Here is a 23,203-nt window from a genome sequence, read left to right on the forward strand (position 1 = left end):
CCTGGACTCCTGCATCCTCCCAAGCCTAAACCAGGAGGAAGCTGAAACTATGAATAGACCAATAACAAGGTCAGAAGTCGAGGCAGCAATTAAGAGCCTACCACACAAAAAAAGCCCAGGTCCAGACGGGTTCACAGCCGAATTCTACCAGACACACAAAGAGGAGCTGGTACCATTCCTTCTAAAACTATTTCAAACAATACAAAAAGAGGGAATCCTTCCCAAATCATTTTATGAGACCAACATCATCCTGATACCAAAACCCAGCAGAGACCCAACAAGAAAAGAAAACTTCAGGCCAATATCCATGATGAATATAGATGCAAAAATCTTCAATAAAATATTGGCAAGCCGAATGCAACAGCAAATCAAAAAACTTATTCACCATGATCAAGTAGGATTCATCCCGGGGATGCAAGGCTGGCTCAACATACGCAAGTCTATAAACGTAATTCAACACATAAACAGAACCAAAAACAAAAACCACATGATTATCTCAATTGACGCAGAGAAGGCATTTGACAAAATTCAACAGCCCTTTATGCTAAAAACCCTCAATAAACTCGGTATCGATGGAACGTATCTCAAAGTAATAAAAGCTATTTATGACAAACCAACAGCCAATATCATACTGAATGGGCAAAAACTGGAAGCATTCCCTTTGAAATCTGGCACTAGACAAGGATGCCCTCTTTCACCACTCCTATTCAATATAGTTCTGGAAGTTCTAGCCAGAGCAATCAGGCAAGAAAAAGAAATAAAGGGTATTCAAATAGGAAAGGAGGAAGCCAAATTGTCTCTATTTGCAGACGACATGATAGTATACCTAGAAGACCCCATCACCTCAGCCCAAAAACTCCTGAAACTGATAAGCAACTTCAGCAAAGTCTCAGGATATAAAATCAATGTGCAAAAATCACAAGCATTCCTCTACACCAATAACAGACTTAAAGAAAGCCAAATCAAGAACGAACTGCCATTCACAATTGCTACAAAAAGAATAAAATACCTTGGAATACAACTCACAAGGAACGTAAGGGACCTCTTCAAGGAGAACTACAAACCACTGCTCAACGAAATCAGAGAGGACACAAACAGATGGAGAAACATTCCATGTTCATGGTTAGGAAGAATTAACATCGTGAAAATGGCTATACTGCCCAAAGTAATTTACAGAATCAACGCAATCCCCATCAAGCTACCATTGACTTTCTTCACAGAACTGGAAAAAACCACCATGAACTTCATATGGAACCAAAAGAGAGCCCGCATAGCCAAGTCAATTCTAAGCAAAAAGAACACAGCGGGGGGCATCACACTACCGGATTTCAAACTATACTACAAGGCTACAGTAATCAAAACAGCATGGTACTGGTACCAAAACAGAGATATAGACCAATGGAACAAAACAGAGGCACCGGAGGCAACACAACATATCTACAACTATACAATCTTTGATAAACCTGACAAAAACAAGCAAGGGGGAAAGGATTCCCTGTTTAACAAATGGTGTTGGGAAAACTGGCTAGCCATGTGCAGAAAGCAGAAACTGGACCCCTTCCTGACACCTTACACTAAAATTAACTCCAGATGGATTAAAGACTTAAAAATAAGACCTGGCACGATAAAAACCCTAGAAGGAAATCTAGGCAAAACTATCCAGGACATAGGAGTAGGCAAGGACTTCATGAACAAAACACCAATAGCATTGGCAACAAAAGCCAAAATAGACAAATGGGACCTAATGAAACTCCACAGCTTCTGCACAGCAAAAGAAACAGTCACTAGAGTGGATCGGCAACCAACAGAATGGGAAAAAATCTTTGCAGTTTACCCATCTGACAAAGGGCTGATATCCAGAATTTACAAAGAACTCAAACGGATTTACAGGAAAAAAACAAACAAGCCCATTCAAAAGTGGGCAAAGGATATGAACAGACACTTTACGAAAGAAGACATATATGAGGCCAACAATCATATGAAAAAATGCTCATCGTCACTGGTCATCAGAGAGATGCAAATCAAAACCACATTGAGATACCATCTCACGCCAGTTAGAATGGCGATCATTAAAAAAATCTGGAGACAACAGATGCTGGAGAGGATGTGGAGACAAAGGAACACTTTTCCACTGTTGGTGGGAGTGTAAATTAGTTCAACCATTGTGGAAGACAGTGTGGCGATTCCTCAAGGCCTTAGAAATAGAAATTCCATTTGACCCAGCAATCCCATTACTGGGTATATATCCAAAAGACTATAAATCGTTCTACTATAAGGACACATGTACACGAATGTTCATTGCAGCACTGTTTACAATAGCAAAGACCTGGAATCAACCCAAATGCCCATTGATAATAGACTGGATTGGAAAAATGTGGCACATATACACCATGGAATATTATGCAGCAATCAGAAATGATGAGTTCGTGTCATTTGTAGGGACATGGATGAATCTGGAGAACGTCATCCTCAGCAAACTGACACAAGAACAGAAAATGAAACACCGCATATTCTCACTCATAGGCGGGTGATGAAAAATGAGAACACATGGACACAGAAAGGGGAGTACTAAACACTGGGGTCTATTGGGGGTAAAAGGGGAGGGCCAGTGGGAGGGGGAGGTGGGGAGGGATAGCCTGGGGAGAAATGTTAAATGTGGGTGAAGGGGAGAAGGAAAGAAAAGCACACTGCCACGTGTGTTCCTACGCAACTGTCTTGCATGCTCTGCTCATGTACCCCAAAACCTAAAATCCAATAAAAAATTTAAAAAAAAAAAAAAAAAGGGCCTACTGAACATGAAATCCAAATATAGTACTAGACCTGTATATTAGAACTGGCCATGTCAGGCATGGTGGCTCACACCTGCTCCCAGTACTTTATGAGGTCAAAGTAGGAGGACTGCTTGGACCCAGGAATTTGAGACCAGTTTAGGCAACATGGTGAGACCCCATCTAAAAAAAATTAGCCAGATATAGTGGTACATGCCTGTGGTCCAAGCTACTAAGCAGGCTGAGGTGAGAGGATGACTTGAGCCCAGGAGGTTGGCTACAGTGGGCCAAGTTCATGCCACTGCACTCCAGCCTGGGTAAAAAAGTGAGACTCTGTCTAGAAAAAAAAAAAACTGGTCAAGTATGAACTATGAAGTATGGGATTAGGGGATGGTAAAAATTTCACTGCACAGGCTAGAAAGCAATTCCCATTATACTATAGTAAACCAGCATCAGTTTGATCTGATGTATTCTGGGATTTAAACTATATTCTCGCCTTTAGAGAATTTGACAGAAAAATGTCAGATTAAACTGCTTTGGCTACTTATACCTTTCTCCTCAGTGTAGTGTCGAGAGAAACAAGCCTGGGTATAAATCAAGCAGGTGGTTCACATCTATAACCTGAGCACTTTAGGAGGCTGAGGCGGGTAGATCACCTTAGGTCAGGAGTTCAAGATCAGCCTGGCCAACATGGGGAAACCTTGTCTCTACTAAAAACACAAAAATTAGCCAGATGTGGGGGCACATGCCTGTAATTCCAGCTATTCGTGAGGCTGAGGCAGGAGAATTGCTTGAACCCAGGAGGGGGAGGTTGCAGTGAGCAGAGACTGTGCCATTGCACTCCAGCCTAGGCAACAAGAGTGAAACTCCATCAGAAAAAAATAAATAACTCAGGAAAAACTAAAAAAAAAAAAAAGAGTGAAACTCCATATCGAAAAGTAAGTAAATAAATAAATCAGACTGCCTGAAAGCAGAAAGAGATCAGTAACCATGCATGATACAAAGGGTTGGTTAATCATCCTCCCTACTGAACTCCAAAAGCAGAATCTCTACTAACAGCAAGCCAAAGTTAGTACATTGACTAGGAATGAAGAAATCTGGCTGGGCACAGTGGCTCATGACTGTAATTCCAGCACTTTGGGAGGCTGAGGAGGGCAGATCACTTGAGGTACAGAGTTCAAGACCAGCCTGGCCAACATGGTAAAACCCCGCCTCTACTTAAAATACAAAAAATGATCCATGTGTGGTGGCATGTGTCTGTAATCCTAGCTACTTGGGAGGCTAAGACAGGATAATCACTTGAACCCAGCAGGCAGAGGTTGTAGTGGGCTGAGATGATACCACTGCACATCAGCCTGAGTGACAGAGCAAGACTTTGTCCCAGAGTGGTGTTGCGCACCTGTAATCCCAGCTACTTGGGAGACTAAGGCAGAAGAATCCCTTGAACCCAGGAGGCAGAGGTTGCAGTGAGCTGAGATCACACCACGACATTCCAGGCTGGGCAACAGAGAGATATTCTTTCTAAAAAAAAAATCCCCTACCAAAAAAGGGCCGGGTGCGGTGGCTCACACCTGTAATCCCAGCACTTTGGGAGGCCAAGGCAGGTGGATCACAAGGTCAGGACTTCAAGACCAGCCTGACCAACACAGTGAAACCCTATCTCTACTAAAAATACAAAAAATTAGCTGGGCATGGTGACAGGTGCTTATAATCTCAGCTACTTGGGAGACTGAGGCAGGAGAATCACTTGAACCAGAGGTTGCAGTGAGCCGAGATCATACCACTGGCACTCCAGCCTAGGTGACAGTGCAAGGCTCCATCTCAAAAAAAAAAAAAAAAAAGTTCCACGTCACCAAACTGAAACTAAGTTGTTACCTGATCTTTGGAGAAATCGGAAAAGAGACATAATAGCCAATTTCCCAAGCAGGCCTGTTTCAATCTTCAACCAGCATGATAATAAAGTTTCCTGTTTTAATCCTTAGAACAAAGGTAACCTAAAGTAACCTGATGTTAATCAGTAAATTATTTCTCTATTGTTTTGTTTCTTTGTTCACACCTTATGGGGAAGTAACTTTAAAATGACAAGTCCACTTTTTCTTCTGTGTTTCTCCTTCAGGCCTTCTCCATTTCTAAAACCAACCTCTTCTGCTCAGCTCATTGGAACTTTTTTTTTTTTTTTTTTGAGACAAGAGTCTCACTCTGTTGCCAGGCTGGAGTGCAGTGGCACAACACTGGCTCACTGCAATCTCCACCTCCCGGGTTCAAGTAATTCTCTGGCCTCAGCCTCCTGAGTAGCTGGGACTACAGGTACATGCCACCATGCCCAGCTATTTTTGTTTGTTTGTTTTTTGAGACAGAGTCTCCCTCTGTCACCGAGGCTGGAGTGCAGTGGCACGATCTCAGCTCACTGCAACCTCTGCCTCCCAGGTTCAAGCAATTCTTCTGCCTCAGCCTCCTGAGTGGCTGGGATTACAGGCATATGCCACATGCCCAGCTAATTTTTGGATTTTTATTAGAGACAGGGTTTCACCAACTTGGCCAGACTGGTCTTAAACTACTGACATCGTGATCCACCCGCCTTGGCCTCCCAAAGTGCTGGGATTACAGGTGTGCGCCACAGTGCCTGGCCTCTAGTTTTTGTGTTTTTAGTAGAGACAGGATTTCACCATGTTGGCCAGGATGGTCTCAATCTCTTGATCTCGTGATCCACCCTACTCAGCCTCTCAAAGTTCTGGGATTACAGGCGTGAGCCACCATGGAATGAAGTATTCCAGATTGCAAATAAAATCGATTTGGATCTTTAAACTCAATTGGAATTTTGTCATTTGACTGTATAATTTACTACTGCCTTAAAATATGCACAGATTCACACAGGCAGACATATGTACACACAGGTATAAATATATACACTGACACACACCTAGGGCCAAAGAAAATAAAAAGAATATCCATTAAAAACCCAGCCACAGGGCCGGGCGCAGTGGCTCACACCTGTAATCCCAGCACTTTGAGAGGCCAAGGGAGGTGGATCACGAGGTCAAGAGATCGAGACCATCCTGGTCAACATGGTGAAACCCCGTCTCTACTAAAAATACAAAAAATTAGCTGGGCATGGTGATGCATGCCTGTAATCCCAGCTACTCAGGAGGCTGAGGCAGGAGAATTGCCTGTTCCCAGGAGGTGAAGGTTGTGGTGAGCCGAGATCGCACCATTGCACTCCAGCCTGGGTAACAAGAGCGAAACTTCGTCTCAAAAAAAAAAAAAACAAAAACCCAGCCACAATATCACACAATATACCAGTATACTATAGAAAAGAGAGACCAAAAGACATGTGACTTTGCTAAAGTATTTAGGAGAAAATGTACAAATCTAAGATAAATAAGTTAATTAAGCTATGGATACTAAGTTAAGGAAAATTACTTTACATTCAATAGGATACATAGTGCTAAATAATTTTTCAGTAGGATGCATCTGCATTTCCAAATGTATTTTTACTTCAATAAAGCAAAGTCTTCATGGAACATTACCCCAACATTTTTACTTGTTGTTAAAAAATAAATAAGAAAAGTGAAAATCTTGCCTGGGTAAAAATTATTTTGATAATACTTTTTTTTTTTTTAAGAACGGGGTTTCACCATGTTGGTCAGGCTGGTCTTGAACTCCCGACCTGAGGTGATCCGCCCGCCCTGACCTCCAAAGTGCTTGGATTACAGACGTGAGCCACAACGCCGGCTGGGTGATAATACTTTTAACATTTTGATTATGTGACCTTAAAATTCCTTTAACTTGGGCTGGGAGCAGTGGCTCATGCCTGTAATGCCAGCGCTTTCAGAGGCCGAGGCAGGTGGATCACAAAGTCAGGAGACTGAGACCATCTTGGCTAACATGGTGAAACCCCATCTCTACTAAAAAAAAAAAGAAAAAAAATTAGCTGGACGTGGTGGCAAATGCCTGTAGTCCCAGCCACTTGAGAGGCTAAGACACAACAATTGCTTGAACCTGGGAGGCAGAAATTGCAGTGAGCGGAGACTGTGCCACTGTACTCCAGCCTGGGCGACAAGAGCAAGACTCCAACTCAAAAAAAAAAAAAAAAAAAAGAATTAGCCAAATACAGTGGCACACGCCTTCGGTCCCAGCTACTCGGGAGGCTGAAGTGGGAGGACTGCTTGAGCCCAGCAGGTCAAAGTTACAGTGAACCATTATCAAGCCACTGCACTCCAGCCTGGGTGATGGAGCAAGACCGTATGTCTTGGGGAAAAAAAAAAAAGAAAGAAAGAAAATTTAAACAATAAGCTTTCAAAGAGAAATATAGCAGGAAGAGTCTATAAAAAACACTGGGATGAAGCTTTACTGCTTCTTCTTCTAATTTCAGTCAGTGTAATGTTCCAAAATGAAAAAAACATTTCAAAAAATATTTGTCATGGATATCATAAATAATCACCCTTACAAATGAATGTTTTACTCTCCATTAAGAAGGCCCAACAAATTTTTATTATTTGAATGAATAAGCTAATAGAGAATCCAAAATTCAAAGGAAATCAATCTGTAAAAGTGACACTCAGACTTTCTTATCCTGGATGGTAGCTCTAAAAAAAAAAAAAAAGAAAAAAAAAGTCTTCATATTTGTAAAGTCTTAGAAGAAACAGCAACTCACGGAATAGGAGAATATATTTTCATGGCATATATCTAATAAAGGAATACCCAGAATATTTAGAAAACTCCTAAAACTAAATAAACAAAAACAAACAATTCAAAAATGGGCAAAGGACTTCAATAGGGATTTCCCCAAAGAAGCTAAACAAATGGCTGCTCAACATTACTAATCATTAGGGAAATCCAAATTGAAACCACAACCCAGCCTCATTAGGATGGCTACTATCAAGAGGAAAAAAGAGAGAGAGAATACAACAAGTGTTAGAAAGGATATGGAGAAGTTGGGACCCTTGTACATTGTTGTTGGGAATGAAAAATGGTACAGTCACTGAGGAAAACCATGGTGATTCCTAAAAAATTAAAAACAGAATTATCATATGAGCCAGCAATTCTCAAAAGTAGACCCTCAAAGAGATAAGAGGCCAGGCGCGGTGGCTCATGCCTGCAATCTCAGCACGTTGAGAGCCTGAGGTAGGTGAATCACCTGAGGTCAGGAGTTTGAGACATGCCTGGCCAACATGGTGAAACCCTGTCTCTACTAAAAATACAAAAATTAGCTGGGCATGATGGTGAGCACCTGTAATTCCAGCTACTTCAGAGGCTGAAGCAGGAGAATCACTTGAACCCAGGAGGCAAAGGTTGCAGTGAGCCAAGATCATGCCACTGCATTTCCAGCCTGGGAAACAAGAGTGAAACTGCCTCAAAAAAAGATAAGAGAGAGAGATTTATACACCCATGTTCATAGAAGTATGAGTCACATGGTGACGCACGCCTATAATTCCAGCTACTTGGGGGGCTGAGACAGGAGAATCGCTTGAACCCAAGAGGCAGAGATTGTAGTGAGCCGAGACTGTGCTGCTGCACTCCAGCCTGGGTGACAGAATGAGACTCCATTATTATTATTATTTTTTTGAAACGTCGTCTTGCTCTATCACCCAGAGTGGAGTGCAATGGCGAGATCTCAGCTCACTGCAACCTCTGCCTCCTGGGTTCAAGTGATTCTCCTGCCTCAGCTTTCTGAGTAATTGGGACTGTAGGAATGTGTCACTACTCCTGGCTAATTTTGTATTTTTAAATAGAGACGAGGTTTCACCATGTTGGCCAGGACAGTCTTGAACTCCTGACCTCATGTGATCCTCCCAACTTAGCCTCCCAAAGTGCTGAGATTACAGGCATGAGCCACAGTGCCCAGCCTACCCAGCCTCTTATAAATAATTGTTTTTATTTATGTACTTATTTAACTGTCTTTATTTATTTATTGACAGGGTTGCACTCCATCACCCACGCTGGAGTGCAGTGGCACGATCTCAGTTCACTGCAACCTAGACCTCCCAGGCTTAAGCTATCCTCCCACCACAGCCTCCCAAGTAGCTGGAACTACAGGCACACACCACCAAGCCTCATTAATTTTTTAATTTTTTGTAGAGACAGGGTCATACTATGTTACCCAGGCTGGTCTTGAACTCCTGAGCTCAAGCAATCCTCCACCCTCGACCTCCCAAAGTGCTGGGATTCCTGGTGTGAGCCACCATGCCCCGTCTCATTCAGTTGTTAAAAGGAAGGAAATTCTGACCTATGCTACAACACAGATGAACCTTGAGGACAGTATGCTAAGTGAAATATGCCAGTTACAAAAAGCCAAATACCATATGATTCCACTTATATGTGGTGCTAAGAGTAGCCAAAATCATGGACACAAAGTAAAAAAGCAGTTGTCAGGGGCTGGAGAGAAGTGCAAATGTAAAATTATTATTTAACATAAGGTATAGAGTTTGTTTTACAAGACGAAAAAAAGTTACAGAGATGGAGGGTGGTGACAGCTGCACAGCCTTATTAATGCATTTATTGTCACAGAACTATGCACTTAAAAATGGTTAAGATGGCAAATGTTATACTATGTCTATTTTACCACAATAAAAAATATCAAAAACAAACAAAAAGTCTTAGAGAAAGTAAAGACTCGAGTGTATCAGTCAACATCCAACCAGGGGCACACAGTTCCTCCAGTGACCCACTTGGCCCTATTTTAAGCACTTTCCTTCTTTTCTTTCTTCTTTTCTGTTCTAAAGCTTTTTCATAAACTTCCACTCCTGCTCTAAAACCTGCCTCAGTCTCTTTTGTTGCCTTATGACCCTCAGTAAAATTCTTTCTTCTCAGGAGGCAAGGACTGAAGTCAATACAGACCCTCGCGGATATGCCACCAGTAACAGGATAACCTGTATACCTGCCACAGGTAATATATTGGGGCCATGACTCGGATACATTCCCTAGTGGCCAGTAAGCTCCAGACGATTCTCAGTGAGGCATACTGTCCTCCCAATATTCAAGAGTTCACTATCTACAGGGAACCTCTAGACTGCCCATCAGTGGGACACAATAAAGGTGAATTCCTGCCCCTCTCCCTTGCACCTGGCTGGATATTGCTGTCACTAACTCATGGAGCCAGCTCAGCCCTGACAGCCTGTAAGAGGTCAAGACCCACAGAACTACCACCAATCCTCTGTCAGCAGGAAGCAGTTACAGATTCGTCCATTTTCCCCCAAAGATTTGGGGTCATGGACTCTTGAGGAGGGAAAGGTTACAGTAGTAGACAGCTAATCAGGTATGAGTAGGGCAGGAGAGGGCTCCCCACTTAGACACACACCAAGCGTGTTGGGCAACCATCAGGTGATGGTTGGCGGTTGTTAACTGTTTCTCTAAAACAATAACTGGTCATAGCCAGTGCCAGGGAAAGGCAATGTTCTAATAGATAGAAAACATCTAAAACTGATCAACAGCTTCTCAGTAAGATCTCAGGAGTGGGGAGAAGTGATGCAAGATCCTGGAAGTATGTCACCATACAAAATTCCAAGTCAAGAGGTCAATCTATGCACTTGGTTTCTCAAGTTGCCCACTTGACTCTCTTCTGAGTTGTACTTTCCTTCTGTCCTTTCCTTCCTTTCCTTACTGTTCTAAAGCTTTTGCTTGTTTATTTGGGGGTTATGGGGGGGGGTCCTTTGTTTGCTTTTGAGATAGAGTCTTGTTCTGTTGCCCAGGCTGGAGTGCAGTGGCACAATCTCGGCTCACTGCAACCTCTCTGCCTCCCAGATTCAAGCAATTCTTCTGCCTCAGCCTCCAGAGCAGCTGGGATTACAGGCAGACACCACCAAGCCCAGCTAATATCCTTATTGTTCTAAAGCTTTTTAATAAACTTTCATGCCCGCAAAAAAAAAAAAAAAAAAAAAAAATACACTAGGAAAACAACTCAGCGTGTTTAAAATAGGGAATTTAATACAGACAACTGGTTACACAGGTGATGGAGGAGTTGAGATGCCAAATAAGGAACTGTGAGGCAACCTATCCATTACCAATAGCAAGAAGTCATTATGACCTGTAGGCTAAAGAGACAAGAGAGGAGTGCAGGATGGTGGGTCACCTGGCAGAAACTGGAATGCCAATGGGGTTGTGTAGGAGGAGCTAAACCCATAGCGGAAATACAGCTGTTGACAGAAGGAGGAGGAATAATACTTTTCCCTTTCTCCCATCCTCACATTCAATTTCTCACCAGTGTCTCCCAAACTCAGCCAGAAGACAACAAGGTAGACTGGGAAACACACAAGGGGCAGCCCCCTTAAAAGAAAGAGCAAAGGAACATATCTGAGAACAGATCCTGGACTAGCATAAAATTCTGTTCAGAAAAAAATTTCAACCAGGTGCAGTGGCTCACACCTGTAATCCCAGCACTTTGGGAGGCAGAGGCAGGTGGATCACGAGGACAAGAGATTGAGACCATCCTAGGTAACATGGTGAAACCCTGTCTCTTCCTCATTAGTATAGTGGTATAAAAATGGAAGAAAAAAAAAAGAAAGAAAGAAAAAAAAAAACCCTGTCTCTACTAAAAATACAAATATTAGCCAGGTGGGGTCGTGCGTGCCTACAGTCCCAGCTACTTGAGAGGCTGAGGCAGGAGAATCACTTGAACCCAGGAGGCAGAGGTTACAGTGAGCCGAGATCACACCACTGCACTCCAGCCTGGCACCAGAGTTACACTCCATCTCAAATAATAATAATTTTCAAGCCTAGAAAGTTCAACACTAATGATTATTTTGCAGTTATAAATCCCATACAGGCCAGGCATGATGGCTCACACCTGTAATCCCAGTACTTTTGGAGGCTGAGGCAGGCAGATCATCTGAGGTCGGGAGTTCAAGACCAGCCTGACAAACATGGAGAAACCCCATCTCTACTAAAAATACAAAATTAGCCAGGTGTGGTGGCGCATGCCTGTAATCCCAGCAACTCAGGAGGCTGAGGCAGGAGAATCATCTGAATCCAGGAGGCAGAGGTTGCAATGAGCCGAGATCGTGCCATTGCACTCCAGCCTGGGCAACAAGAGCGAAAATTCTGTTAAAAAATAAAAATCCTATACAACTGACCAAACTTAAATAACCCCTTTTTTAAGAAAACTATTTTTTAACCTAAGAAAATTTTAACTCACTTTAACTTGATTGAAGTTTAACACTTACACACTGTGTTACAGTTACTTTAAGACTTGTTACACAGTATTAGTTCTAAAGTTTCTGTACTGTGGTTATGCTACCTTTTATTTCGAAAACCGAAAAATTACTATAAGAGAAAGTAATCTGACTAAAGTAGAGGCTCTCTTTGGGGAATCAGGTCAACTCCAAACAATTAATTCATATGTCCCAAAAAAGTTAAAACCATACCATTTAAATCTGCATTTTCAAATCTGACCCAGACTATTTTCTCCTTTTCTTCTGTTAGAGGTGTTCCACTGTAAGCCTGCATAGTAAACAGAAACATTTGAATAAACATATTTTACAGCTTTAATATTACTGATGTTCAAAATAAACAGTGACTTAAAGCCAACATTATACTCCTCCAACTTCACCAACCCTAAATCTTGGTAACTAGAACATTTGGAACCTTATTACCCCCAAAGAATATTATCCATGAGTCTGATAACTTTGGCCAAAAGTGTTTTTAACTTATTAAAAGAATGGCAGTTTGGGCAGCTGTAATCTCAGCACTCTGGGAAGCCGAGGCAGGCAGACCACTTGAGGTCAGGAGTTCAAGACCAGCCTGACCAACATGGCAAAACCTTGTCTCTACTAAAAACACAAAAAATTAGCTGGGTGAGATGGCACAAGCCTGTAATTCCAGCTGCTGGGGAGACTGAGACACTAGACCTAATCGCTTGAACCTGGAAAGCAGAGATTGCCACGATTAGAGATCGTGCCATTTTGAAGTAAGTCTTGCAAAATGAGGCTTATATGCTCAGCCTAGATGACTGAGCAAGACTGTCTCAAAAAAAAAGAACCGCAGAAACGTAAAATACAATAATCCCTTATAAAGCATTACTATAATTCAAAGACACACAAAAAACTAACCATCTCCTATACTGGTCAACAAATATGGCTCAGAAACAAACAAAATTTGTGGCAATTATACTGAACCTATACTTTTCAAGAATATTATTGTACTTTTTAAATCTCTTATCAGGCTTCCAGACCCAACCTATCGGCTGCTTCCTGGAAACCTTCGAAGGTAACAAAGATAAGCATTATGGCACAAAGTATCAACAGGATTCAAAAGGAGGCATTGCTCCATAAAGCATATATATTTTTTTTTCCAGACAGTCTCACTCAGTCTGGAATGCAGTAGACGCTCTCAGCTCACTGCAACCTCCCCCTCCTGAGTTCAAATGATTCTCCTGCCTCAGCCTCCTGAGTAGCTGGGACTACAGGCATGTGCTACCATTCTCAGCTAATTTTTTGTATTTTTAGTAGAGACAGGGTTTCACCATGTTAGCCAGGCTGGTCTTAAACTCCTGACCTTAGGTGATCCACCCTGCCTCAGCCTCCCAAAGTGCTAGGATTACACAGGAGAGCCACCATGCCCTGCGCAAACTACCTTTTTAAAAAAAAAACACCAGCTTAGGCAACATGGAGAAAACCCCGTCTCTACAAAAAGAAAAGAATCTGAGCATGGTGACATGCGCCCATAGTCCCAGCTACTACAGAGCCTGAGATGGGAGGATCAGCTGAACCTGGGAAACTGAGGATACAGTGAGCCATGATAGTGCCACTGCACTCTAGCCTGGTAAGAATAAGACCATGTCTCAAAAAAAATTGTCCCCAAATATTAATTATCTAATCAAATCTGACATTTACATTTCTCAAAACTACAAAACTAACACTGGTACATTACTATTAAATCCCAGACATTATTTGAATTTCACAAGTTTTCCCACTAATGTCCTTTCTCTGCTCCAGGATCCAATCCAGGATGCTACCTTGCATTTAGGACAATTTCCTTTTCTCCTGTATCAGGCTTTCCTTTCCTTTAACTTGGTGAAGCAATAACATTTTCAAATTCTTCTTCAGATTAGCAGACCTATTCCTTTCCAATACGTTCAAGATGCTCTCCTTTGATTTCTGAGTGATATGCAGAACACAACAAGGTCGAAGGTCTTTCAGTGTATCGGGATTCATGAACCTCTTTTTGCTTTCCCTGTGAGTGGGAAATAACTCTTGCAAAAGGAGGCTTATATGCTTTCAATGTGTCTTCAAGTTTTCCTCTCTCCTTAGTGGACGTGGTGTTTTTTATTAAGCATTTTTTAGAACATTCTGAAAAGCTGACTGAAGCACCTGAGCTCTGCTTCGTGTGTTCCTTATTACAGCTTTGCACAAAGAAGGTACAGCACATCATTATTTGCCTCTCAGCTTCTTATGATCTCCTTTTCCGGTGCTTAGATATTTTATTCTCAGTGAGACACAGACTCACCATTGCCCTTCTAGCTTTAACCTGACGTCTTAAAAAAAAAAAAAAAGTTTCCGGCCAGGCATGGTGGCTCACACCTGTAATCCAAGCACTTTGGAGGCCAACTCGGGCAGATCACCTAAGGTCGGGAGTTCAAAACCAGCCTGACCAACATGGTGAAACCCTCTTTAAAAAAATAATAATAATAATTTTAAGAAAAAAGGAAAAAAAAGTTTTTTGGGGTTTTTTTTGTTTTTGTTTTTGCTTTTGTTTTGACAGGGTCTGGCTCTGTTACCCAGGCTGGAGTACAGTGGTATGATCTCAGCTCATTGCAACCTCCACCTCCTGGGTTCAAGTGATCCTCCCACGTCAGCCTCCCAAGTAGCTAGGACTACAGGCATGCACCACCACACCCAGCTAAATTTTGTATTTTTTGAAGAGATGGGGTTTCACCATGTTGCTCAGGCTGGTCTGGTACTCCTGGGCTCAAACAATCTGCCTGTCTAGACCTCCCAAAGTGCTACAATTTAAGGTGTCAGCCACCACATCCAGCATCACCTGATATCTTTACAGAGGTCAATGTACTGCCACACATTTTTTCCTTTTCCCCTCAGCACTGATTAAAAGTCCTTCAAACAAGAGCAACCAATTTAGCTTTCTTATTTAGAGTCAAACTTTCATATCACTACTGAACAGATTTACTTCTTTTATACCTTAACACTGGTTTCTAACACACATACATATATGCATAAGTACAAAGTTATTTTTCAATGTTATATAACATAGCTATAATCATTGTAGGTATCATTCTGTATGTTGTCTTATTTGTTCACCATAGAGAAAATAATTTCCATAATGTACCATTGTCATAAGTATAATTTTTATTTACAGCACATTATTCTGTAGGGACCATGATATATCATCATTTGCTTGAGTATTAATTAATATTTAAGCTGGTTACAAGTTTTTACACTGAAAATGTAAAAATTTCATATATACTGAAAAGTTCTGAGCTTTAATCTTTTCTTTGTTGAATTATTTTTTTAAATAAATTTTCAGCCAGGCACAATGGCTCACGCTTGTAATCCCAGCACCTTGGGAGGCAAGGTGAGAGAATCACCTGAGGTCAGGAGTTCGAGACCAGCCTGGCCAACATGGGGAAACCCCGTCTTTACTAAAAATACAAAAAGTAGGCTGGGCGCGGTGGCTCACGCCTAGAATCCCAGCACTTTGGGAGGCCAAGGAGGGTGGATCACAAGGTCAAGAGATCAAGACCATCCTGGTCAACATGGTGAAACCCCATCTCTACTAAAAATACAAATATTAGCTGGGCATGGTGTCGCGTGCCTGTAGTCCTAGCTACTCGGGAAGCTAAGGCAGGAGAATTGCTTGAACCCAGGAGGCAGAGGTTGCGGTGAGTCGAGATCGCGTCATTGCACTCCAGCCTGGTAATGACAGCGAAACTCCGTCTCAAAAAAAAAAAAAAATACAAAAAGTAGTCAGGCATGGTGGCACATGCCTTTAATCCCACCTACTCAGAAGGCTGAGGCAGGAAAATCTCTTGAACCTGGTAGGCGGAGGTTACAGTGAGCCGACATCATGCCATTGCACTCCAGCCTGGATGACAAGAGCAAAATTCCGTGTCAAAAAAATAAATATGTATTAGAAATAGGTATTGAAAAAAATAAATTAAATAAATAAATAAATAAATTTTCATAAGTGAAATCATTAGATCAAGACACAGCTAAGGGCAACTACCAGCCATCAATGCTAACACAACTAGAATCCAATGGGTAATAACTAAAGCTGCTGTTGCCAGTCCTACAACATGTTCTCTCCTTAGGAAGATATTTGCAGACTCAGAGAATATCTAGGCTCCACGAATTTGATGATTCCCAGAATAGAGCAGGAGGTAGAACATAATACTGGCAGCAAACATTATTTTTTTTTATTTTTTATTTTTAAAAGAGATGGGATTTAATCATGATGGCCAGGCTGGTCTTGAACTCCTGACCTCAGGTGATTCACCCACCTTGGCCTCCCAAATGCTAGGATTACAGGCATGAGCCACCGTGCCCGGCCGAAAATATTATTTTTTAATGTCTGACCACAAAGTACCAACACAGCATCTGAATTAAATGTGGGGAAAAAAATATTAGAAAGCACTGTTTTCATGTCAAGGAAACAGTAGAGAAAATGTCTAATATAACAAAAAGTTAACTCCTATTATTGCTTTCCTAAGCAAACTATGGTGAGTAGGTGCTAAAATGATAATGTCACACCATCACAATTAGAAATTGTAATGTCTTTGGCTCATCTGATTATTTCAACTACCAATCATATGCCATAAAGCTACATCTCCACCCTGGATCTCCAGTCTCCTCATGCTCCCTCCAGGAAATGCTCCGTAGAATTTGCTTGGCTCTATTTTATGCTTTACATACATGACACCCTTTAAGCTTCAAAACAAACCGATGATAAATAAGATGATTAACCCCAGTTTATACATAAGAATACTGATGTTTAGAAAGATTCAGTAAGTTGTGCCAGGCGTGGTGGCTCACACCTGTAATCCCAGCACTTTAGGAGGCCGAGGCGGGTGGATCACAAGTTCAAGAGATCAAGACCATCCTGGTCAACATGGTGAAACCCCGTCTCTAATAAAAATACAAAAATTTAGCTGGGCATGGTGGCGCGTGCCTCTAATCCCAGCTATGCAGGAGGCTGAGGCAGGAGAATTGCCTGAACCTAGGAGGCAGAGGTTACAGTGAGCCGAGATCGCGCCATTGCACTGCAGCCTGGGTAACAAGAGCGAAACTCCGTCTCAAAAAAAAAAAAAAAAGGACGGACTCAATATGGCGCAGTGAGAACAACCCAGGATTGAAGCTCTCGGTGAACGCGCAGAGGGTGAGTCAGGGCCGCATTTCCAGACAGATCTTTGTTGCCCACATAACGGGGAAATTCCCAGGTATAAAAGAGACGCAGGGCGCCAGCAAAGAGGTTTTAGCTGGTGCAGCCAGCGGCCGGTGCAGCCGGCGGCCAGCGTTACAGTGCAGCGGCACTCCACAGCGCTCCGCACAAAGCGCACAGGTCCGGGGGCCCTGTTGAACTGGCAATCTGAGACTTGAGAGGGCAGACTGGCATATCCATATGATTAAACGGGACTTGGACAGTGAGCCAGGCCAGGAGATTCCAGGGAAATGGCGTTTGGGCCAGCGCAATGGGACAAACAAAACAGCGATTCCAAACGCTCCAGTTGAAGAGTTTCACTGTGGACACAGCTGGACCCAGGATGGTGCAGCTCGGTGGGAGAGGGGCGTCCGCCATTACCAAGGCAATCTGCCCCTACTGAGGTACATGTCCATTGCTGATGCAGCCTGTCATTGCCGAGGCAACCCGCCACAACAGAGAGACCCTGCCACAGGGCGGAGACTGCAGCAACAGGGAAGAGCCTACAGCAAAAGGGCAGACCTCACACCACCAGGGCGGAGCCTCGGCAGGCAAAGAGTGCCTAGACTGCCTCCTAGCTGGGCAGGCCAGCGCAATGGACACTCATAAAGAAAGCCCCAACCCCCCGAGACAGAGCATCTGAGAAAAAAAGGGTTTTTTTTTTTATGAGTTCTGCTGCAGAAGAATTAAACGTAGCAGCCTAACAGCCCTGAAGGAACAACAGAGCTCACAGCTCAGTACTTGAGCTCCTATAAAGTACAGAATGTCTCCTCCAGCAGCTCCCTAACCCATCTATATCCAGAAGACTGACATTTGGCAGGCATCATTCTGGGACAAAGATAGCAAAAAAAGAAACTGGTAGCATCCCTCACTGTTCCACAGCTGCTACATGTGCACCCCAGACTAGCAGGGCCTGGAGTGGACCTCAGCAGTCATACAGTAAAGGGGCTAGACTGGTAGAAGGAAAACCAAGTAAGAGAAATACTTCATCATCAACAATCTGGGCATCCACTCAGAGACCCAATCAAAAAGTCAGCAACTACTCAGACGACAGGTGGATAAATCCACAAAGATGGGAAGAAACCAATGCAAAAAGGAGGAAAACACCCGAAACCAGAACACCTCACCTCCTACAAAGGACCAAAACTCCTCACCAGCAAGGGAATAAAGCTGGACAGAGAATGACTGTGACGAAATGACGGAATTAGATTTCAGAAGGTGTATAATGAGAAACTTTTGTAAGCTAAAAGAACATGTTTTAAATCAATGCAAAGAAACTAAGAACCTTGAAAAAAGATTCGAGGAAATGATAACAAGAATGGATAACTTAGAGAGAAATATGAAGGAATTGAAGGAGCTGAAAAACACAATACAAGAACTTCCCGAAGCATGCACAAGTTTCAACAGCCGAATTGAACAAGCAGAAGAAAGAATATCAGAAGTCAAAGACCAACTCAATGAAATAAAACGAGAAACCAAGATTAGAGAAAAAAGCGCAAAAAGGAATGAAAAAAGTCTTCAAGAAATGTGGGACTATGTGAAGAGACCTAACCTACGTTTGATAGGTGTACCTGAATGTGATGAAGAGAATGAATCCAAGCTGGAAAATACTCTTCAGGATATTATCCAGGAAAATTTCCCCCACCTAGCAAGATAGGCCAACACAAAAATCCAGGAAATACAGAAAACACCACAAAAATAATCCGCAAGAAGAGCAACCCCAAGGCACATAATCATCAGATTCACCAGGGTTGAAATAAAGGAGAAAATACTAAGGACAGCAAGAGAGAAAGGTCGGGTCACCCACAAAGGGAAGCCCATCAGACTCACAGCAGATCTCTCGGCAGAAACTCTACAAGCCAGAAGACAGTGGGGGCCAATATTCAACATTCTTAAAGAAAAGAACTTTCAACCTAGAATTTCATATCCAGCCAAACTGAGCTTCATAACTGAAGGAAAAATAAAATCCTTTGCGAACAAGCAAGTACTCAGAGATTTTGTCACCACCAGCCCTGCTTTACAAGAGCTCCTGAAAGAGGCACTACACATAGAAAGGAACAACCAGTACCAGCCATTCCAAAATCACACTAAATGCTAAAGAGCATCAACATAATGAAGAATCTACAACAACTAATGGGCAAAACAGCCAGATAGCCTCAAAATGGCAGTATCAAATTCACACATAACAATATTAACCCTAAATATAAATGGACTGAATGCACCAATCAAAAGACACAGACTGGCAAACTGGATAAAAAACCAAAACCCATCAGTATGCTGTATCCAGGAAACCCATCTCACATGCAAGGATACACAAAGGCTCAAAATAAAGGGATGGAGGAAGATTTACCAAGCAAATGGAGAGCAAAAAAAAGCAGGAGTTGCAATTCTCGTCTCTTTAAAGTCTTTGTTGACTTTAAAGCAACAAAGATCAAAAGAGACAAAGAAGGCCATTACATAATGGTAAAAGGATCGATACAACAAGAAGAGCTAACGATCCTAAATATATATGGACCCAATACAGGAGCACCCAGATATATAAGGCAAGTTCTTAATGACTTACAAAGAGACTTAGACTCCCACACAATAATAGTGGGAGACTTTAACACTCCACTGTCAATATTAGACAGATCAACCAGACGGAAAATGAACAAGGATATCCAGGGCTTGAACTCAGACGTGGAACAAGCAAACCTGATAGACATCTACAGAACTCTCCACCCCAAATCCACAGAATATACATTCTTCTCAGCACCACATCACACCTACTCTAAAATTGACCACATAATTGGAAGTAAAGCACTCCTCAGCAAATGCAAAACAACTGAAATCATAACAAACAGTCTCTCAGACCATAGTGCAATCAAGTTAGAACTCAGAATTCAGAAACCAACCCAGAACGGCACAGCTTCATGGAAACTGAACAACTGGCTCTTGAATGTTGACTGGGTAAACAATGAAATGAAGGCAGAAATAAAGAAGTTCTTCGAAACCAATGAGAACGAAGACACAACATGCCAGAATCTCTGGGACACATTTGAAGCAGTCTCTAGAGGAAAATATATAGCAATAAGTGGCCATATGAGGACAATGGAGAGATCCAAAATTGACACCCTATCCTCAAAATTGAAAGAGCTAGAGGAGCAAGATCAAAAAAACTCAAAACCCAGCAGAAGACGAGAAATAACTAAGATCAGAGCAGAACTAAAGGAGATAGAGACACGAAAAACCCTTCAAAAAAATCAATAAATCCAAGAGCTGGTTTTTTGAAAAGATCAACAAAATAGACAAACCACTAGCCAGATTGATAAAAAAGAAAAGAGAGAACAACCAAATAGATGCAATAAAAAATGATAAAGGGGAAATCACCACAGATTCCACAGAAATTCAAACCATCATCAGAGAATATGACAAACAACTCTATGCACATAAACTAGTAAACCTGGAAGAAATGGATAAATTTCTGGACTCCTGAGTCCTCCCAAGCCTAAACCAGGAGGAAGCTGAAACTATGAATAGACCAATAACAAGGTCAGAAGTCGAGGCAGCAATTAAGAGCTTACCACACAAAAAAAGACCAGGTCCAGATGGGTTCACAGCCGAATTCTACCAGACACACAAAGAGGAGCTGGTACCATTCCTTCTGAAACTATTCCAAATAATCCAAAAAGAGGGAATCCTTCCCAAATCATTTTATGAGACCAACATCATCCTGATACCAAAACCCAGCAGAGACCCAACAAGAAAAGAAGACTTCAGGCCAATATCCATGATGAACATAGATGCAAAAATCTTCAATAAAATATTGGCAAGCTGATTGCAACAGCAAATCAAAAAACTTATCCATCATGATCAAGTAGGATTCATCCCGGGGATGCAAGGCTGGCTCAACATACGCAAGTCTATAAACGTAATTCAACACATAAACAGAACCAAAAACAAAAACCACATGATTATCTCAATTGACGCAGAGAAGGCATTTGACAAAATTCAACAGCCCTTTATGCTAAAAACCCTCAATAAACTCGGTATCGATGGAACGTATCTCAAAGTAATAAAAGCTATTTACGACAAACCAACAGCCAATATCATACTGAATGGGCAAAAACTGGAAGCATTCCCTTTGAAATCTGGCACTAGACAAGGATGCCCTCTTTCACCACTCCTATTCAATATAGTACTGGAAGTTCTAGCCAGAGCAATCAGGCAAGAAAAAGAAATAAAGGGTATTCAAATAGGAAAGGTGGAAGCCAAATTGTCTCTATTTGCAGACAACATGATAGTATACCTAGAAGACCCCATCGCCTCAGCCCAAAAACTCCTGAAACTGATAAGCAACTTCAGCAAAGTCTCAGGATATAAAATCAATGTGCAAAAATCACAAGCATTCCTCTACACCAATAACAGACTTAAAGAAAGCCAAATCAAGAACGAACTGCCATTCACAATTGCTACAAAAAGAATAAAATACCTAGGAATACAACTCACAAGGAACGTAAGGGACCTCTTCAAGGAAAACTACAAACCACTGCTCAACGAAATAAGAGAGGACACAAACAGATGGAGAAACATTCCATGTTCATGGTTAGGAAGAATCAATATCGTGAAAATGGCTATACTGCCCAAAGTAATTTACAGAATCAATGCTATCCCCATCAAGCCACCATTGACTTTCTTCACAGAACTGGAAAAAACCACCATGAACTTCATATGGAACCAAAAGAGAGCCCGCATAGCCAAGTCAATTCTAAGCAAAAAGAACACAGCGGGGGGCATCACACTAGCGGATTTCAAACTATACTACAAGGCTACAGTAATCAAAACAGCATGGTACTGGTACCAAAACAGAGATATAGACCAATGAATCAAAACAGAGGCATCGGAGGCAACACAACATATCTACAACCATACAATCTTTGATAAACCTGACAAAAACAAGCAATGGGGAAAGGATTCCCTGTTTAATAAATGCTGTTGGGAAAACTGGCTAGCCATGTGCAGAAAGCAGAAACTGGACCCCTTCCTGACACCTTACACTAAAATTAACTCCAGATGGATGAAAGACTTAAACTTAAGACCTGGCACCATAAAAACCCTAGAAGAAAATCTAGGCAAAACCATCCAGGACATAGGAGTAGGCAAGGACTTCATGAACAAAACACCAAAAGCATTGGCAACAAAAGCCAAAATAGACAAATGGGACCTAATGAAACTCCACAGCTTCTGCACGGCAAAAGAAACAATCACTAGAGTGAATCGGCAACCAACAGAATGGGAAAAAATGTTTGCAGTTTACCCATCTGACAAAGGGCTGATATCCAGAATTTACAAAGAACTCAAACAGATTTACAGGAAAAAAACAAACAAGCCCATTCAAAAATGGACAAAGGATATGAACAGACACTTTACGAAAGAAGACATATATGAGGCCAACAATCATATGAAAAAATGCTCATCGTCACTGGTCATCAGAGAGATGCAAATCAAAACCACATTGAGATACCATCTCACGCCAGTGAGAATGGCGATCATTAAAAAATCTGGAGACAACAGATGCTGGAAAAGATGTGGAGAATAAGGAACACTTTTACACTGTTGGTGGGAGTGTAAATCAGTTCAACCATTGTGGAAGACAGTGTGGCGATTCCTCAAGGCCTTAGAAATAGAAATTCCATTTGACCCAGCAATCCCATTACTGGGTATATATCCAAAGGACTATAAATCGTCCTACTATAAGGACACATGCACAAGAATGTTCATTGCAGCACTGTTTACAATAGCAAAGACCTGGAACCAACCCAAATGCCCATTGATGATAGACTGGATTGGGAAAATGTGGCACATATACACCATGTAATATTATGCAGCAATCAGAAATGATGAGTTTGTGTCGTTTGTAGGGACATGGATGAATCTGGAGAACATCATTCTCAGCAAACTGACACAGGAACAGAAAATGAAATACCTCACAGGTGAGAATATTCTCACTCATAGGCGGATGATGAAAAATGAGAACACATGGACACAGGGAGGGGAGTACTAAACACTGGGGTCTACCGGGGGGAAAAGGG

The 23,203-nt window shown here is 41.9% G+C and overlaps 1 protein-coding gene across 18 annotated transcripts in view; it reads right to left on the bottom strand.

The window, feature by feature from the left end:
• The window catches only part of BCAS3 (BCAS3 microtubule associated cell migration factor), a 754,554-nt gene that overhangs the window by 723,213 nt on the left and 8,138 nt on the right, over positions 1-23,203 (bottom strand). For all 18 annotated transcript variants that reach the window (XM_078373699.1, XM_078373700.1, XM_078373696.1 and 15 more), the window contains exon 4: positions 12,128-12,203. In XM_078373699.1, coding sequence (XP_078229825.1) covers positions 12,128-12,203 — 76 coding nt within the window. The remainder of the gene's footprint in view (positions 1-12,127; positions 12,204-23,203) is intronic.

Source organism: Callithrix jacchus, chromosome 5 (genome assembly GCF_049354715.1).
Source record: "Callithrix jacchus isolate 240 chromosome 5, calJac240_pri, whole genome shotgun sequence".
In the NCBI taxonomy this organism is placed as follows: domain Eukaryota; kingdom Metazoa; phylum Chordata; class Mammalia; order Primates; family Cebidae; genus Callithrix; species Callithrix jacchus.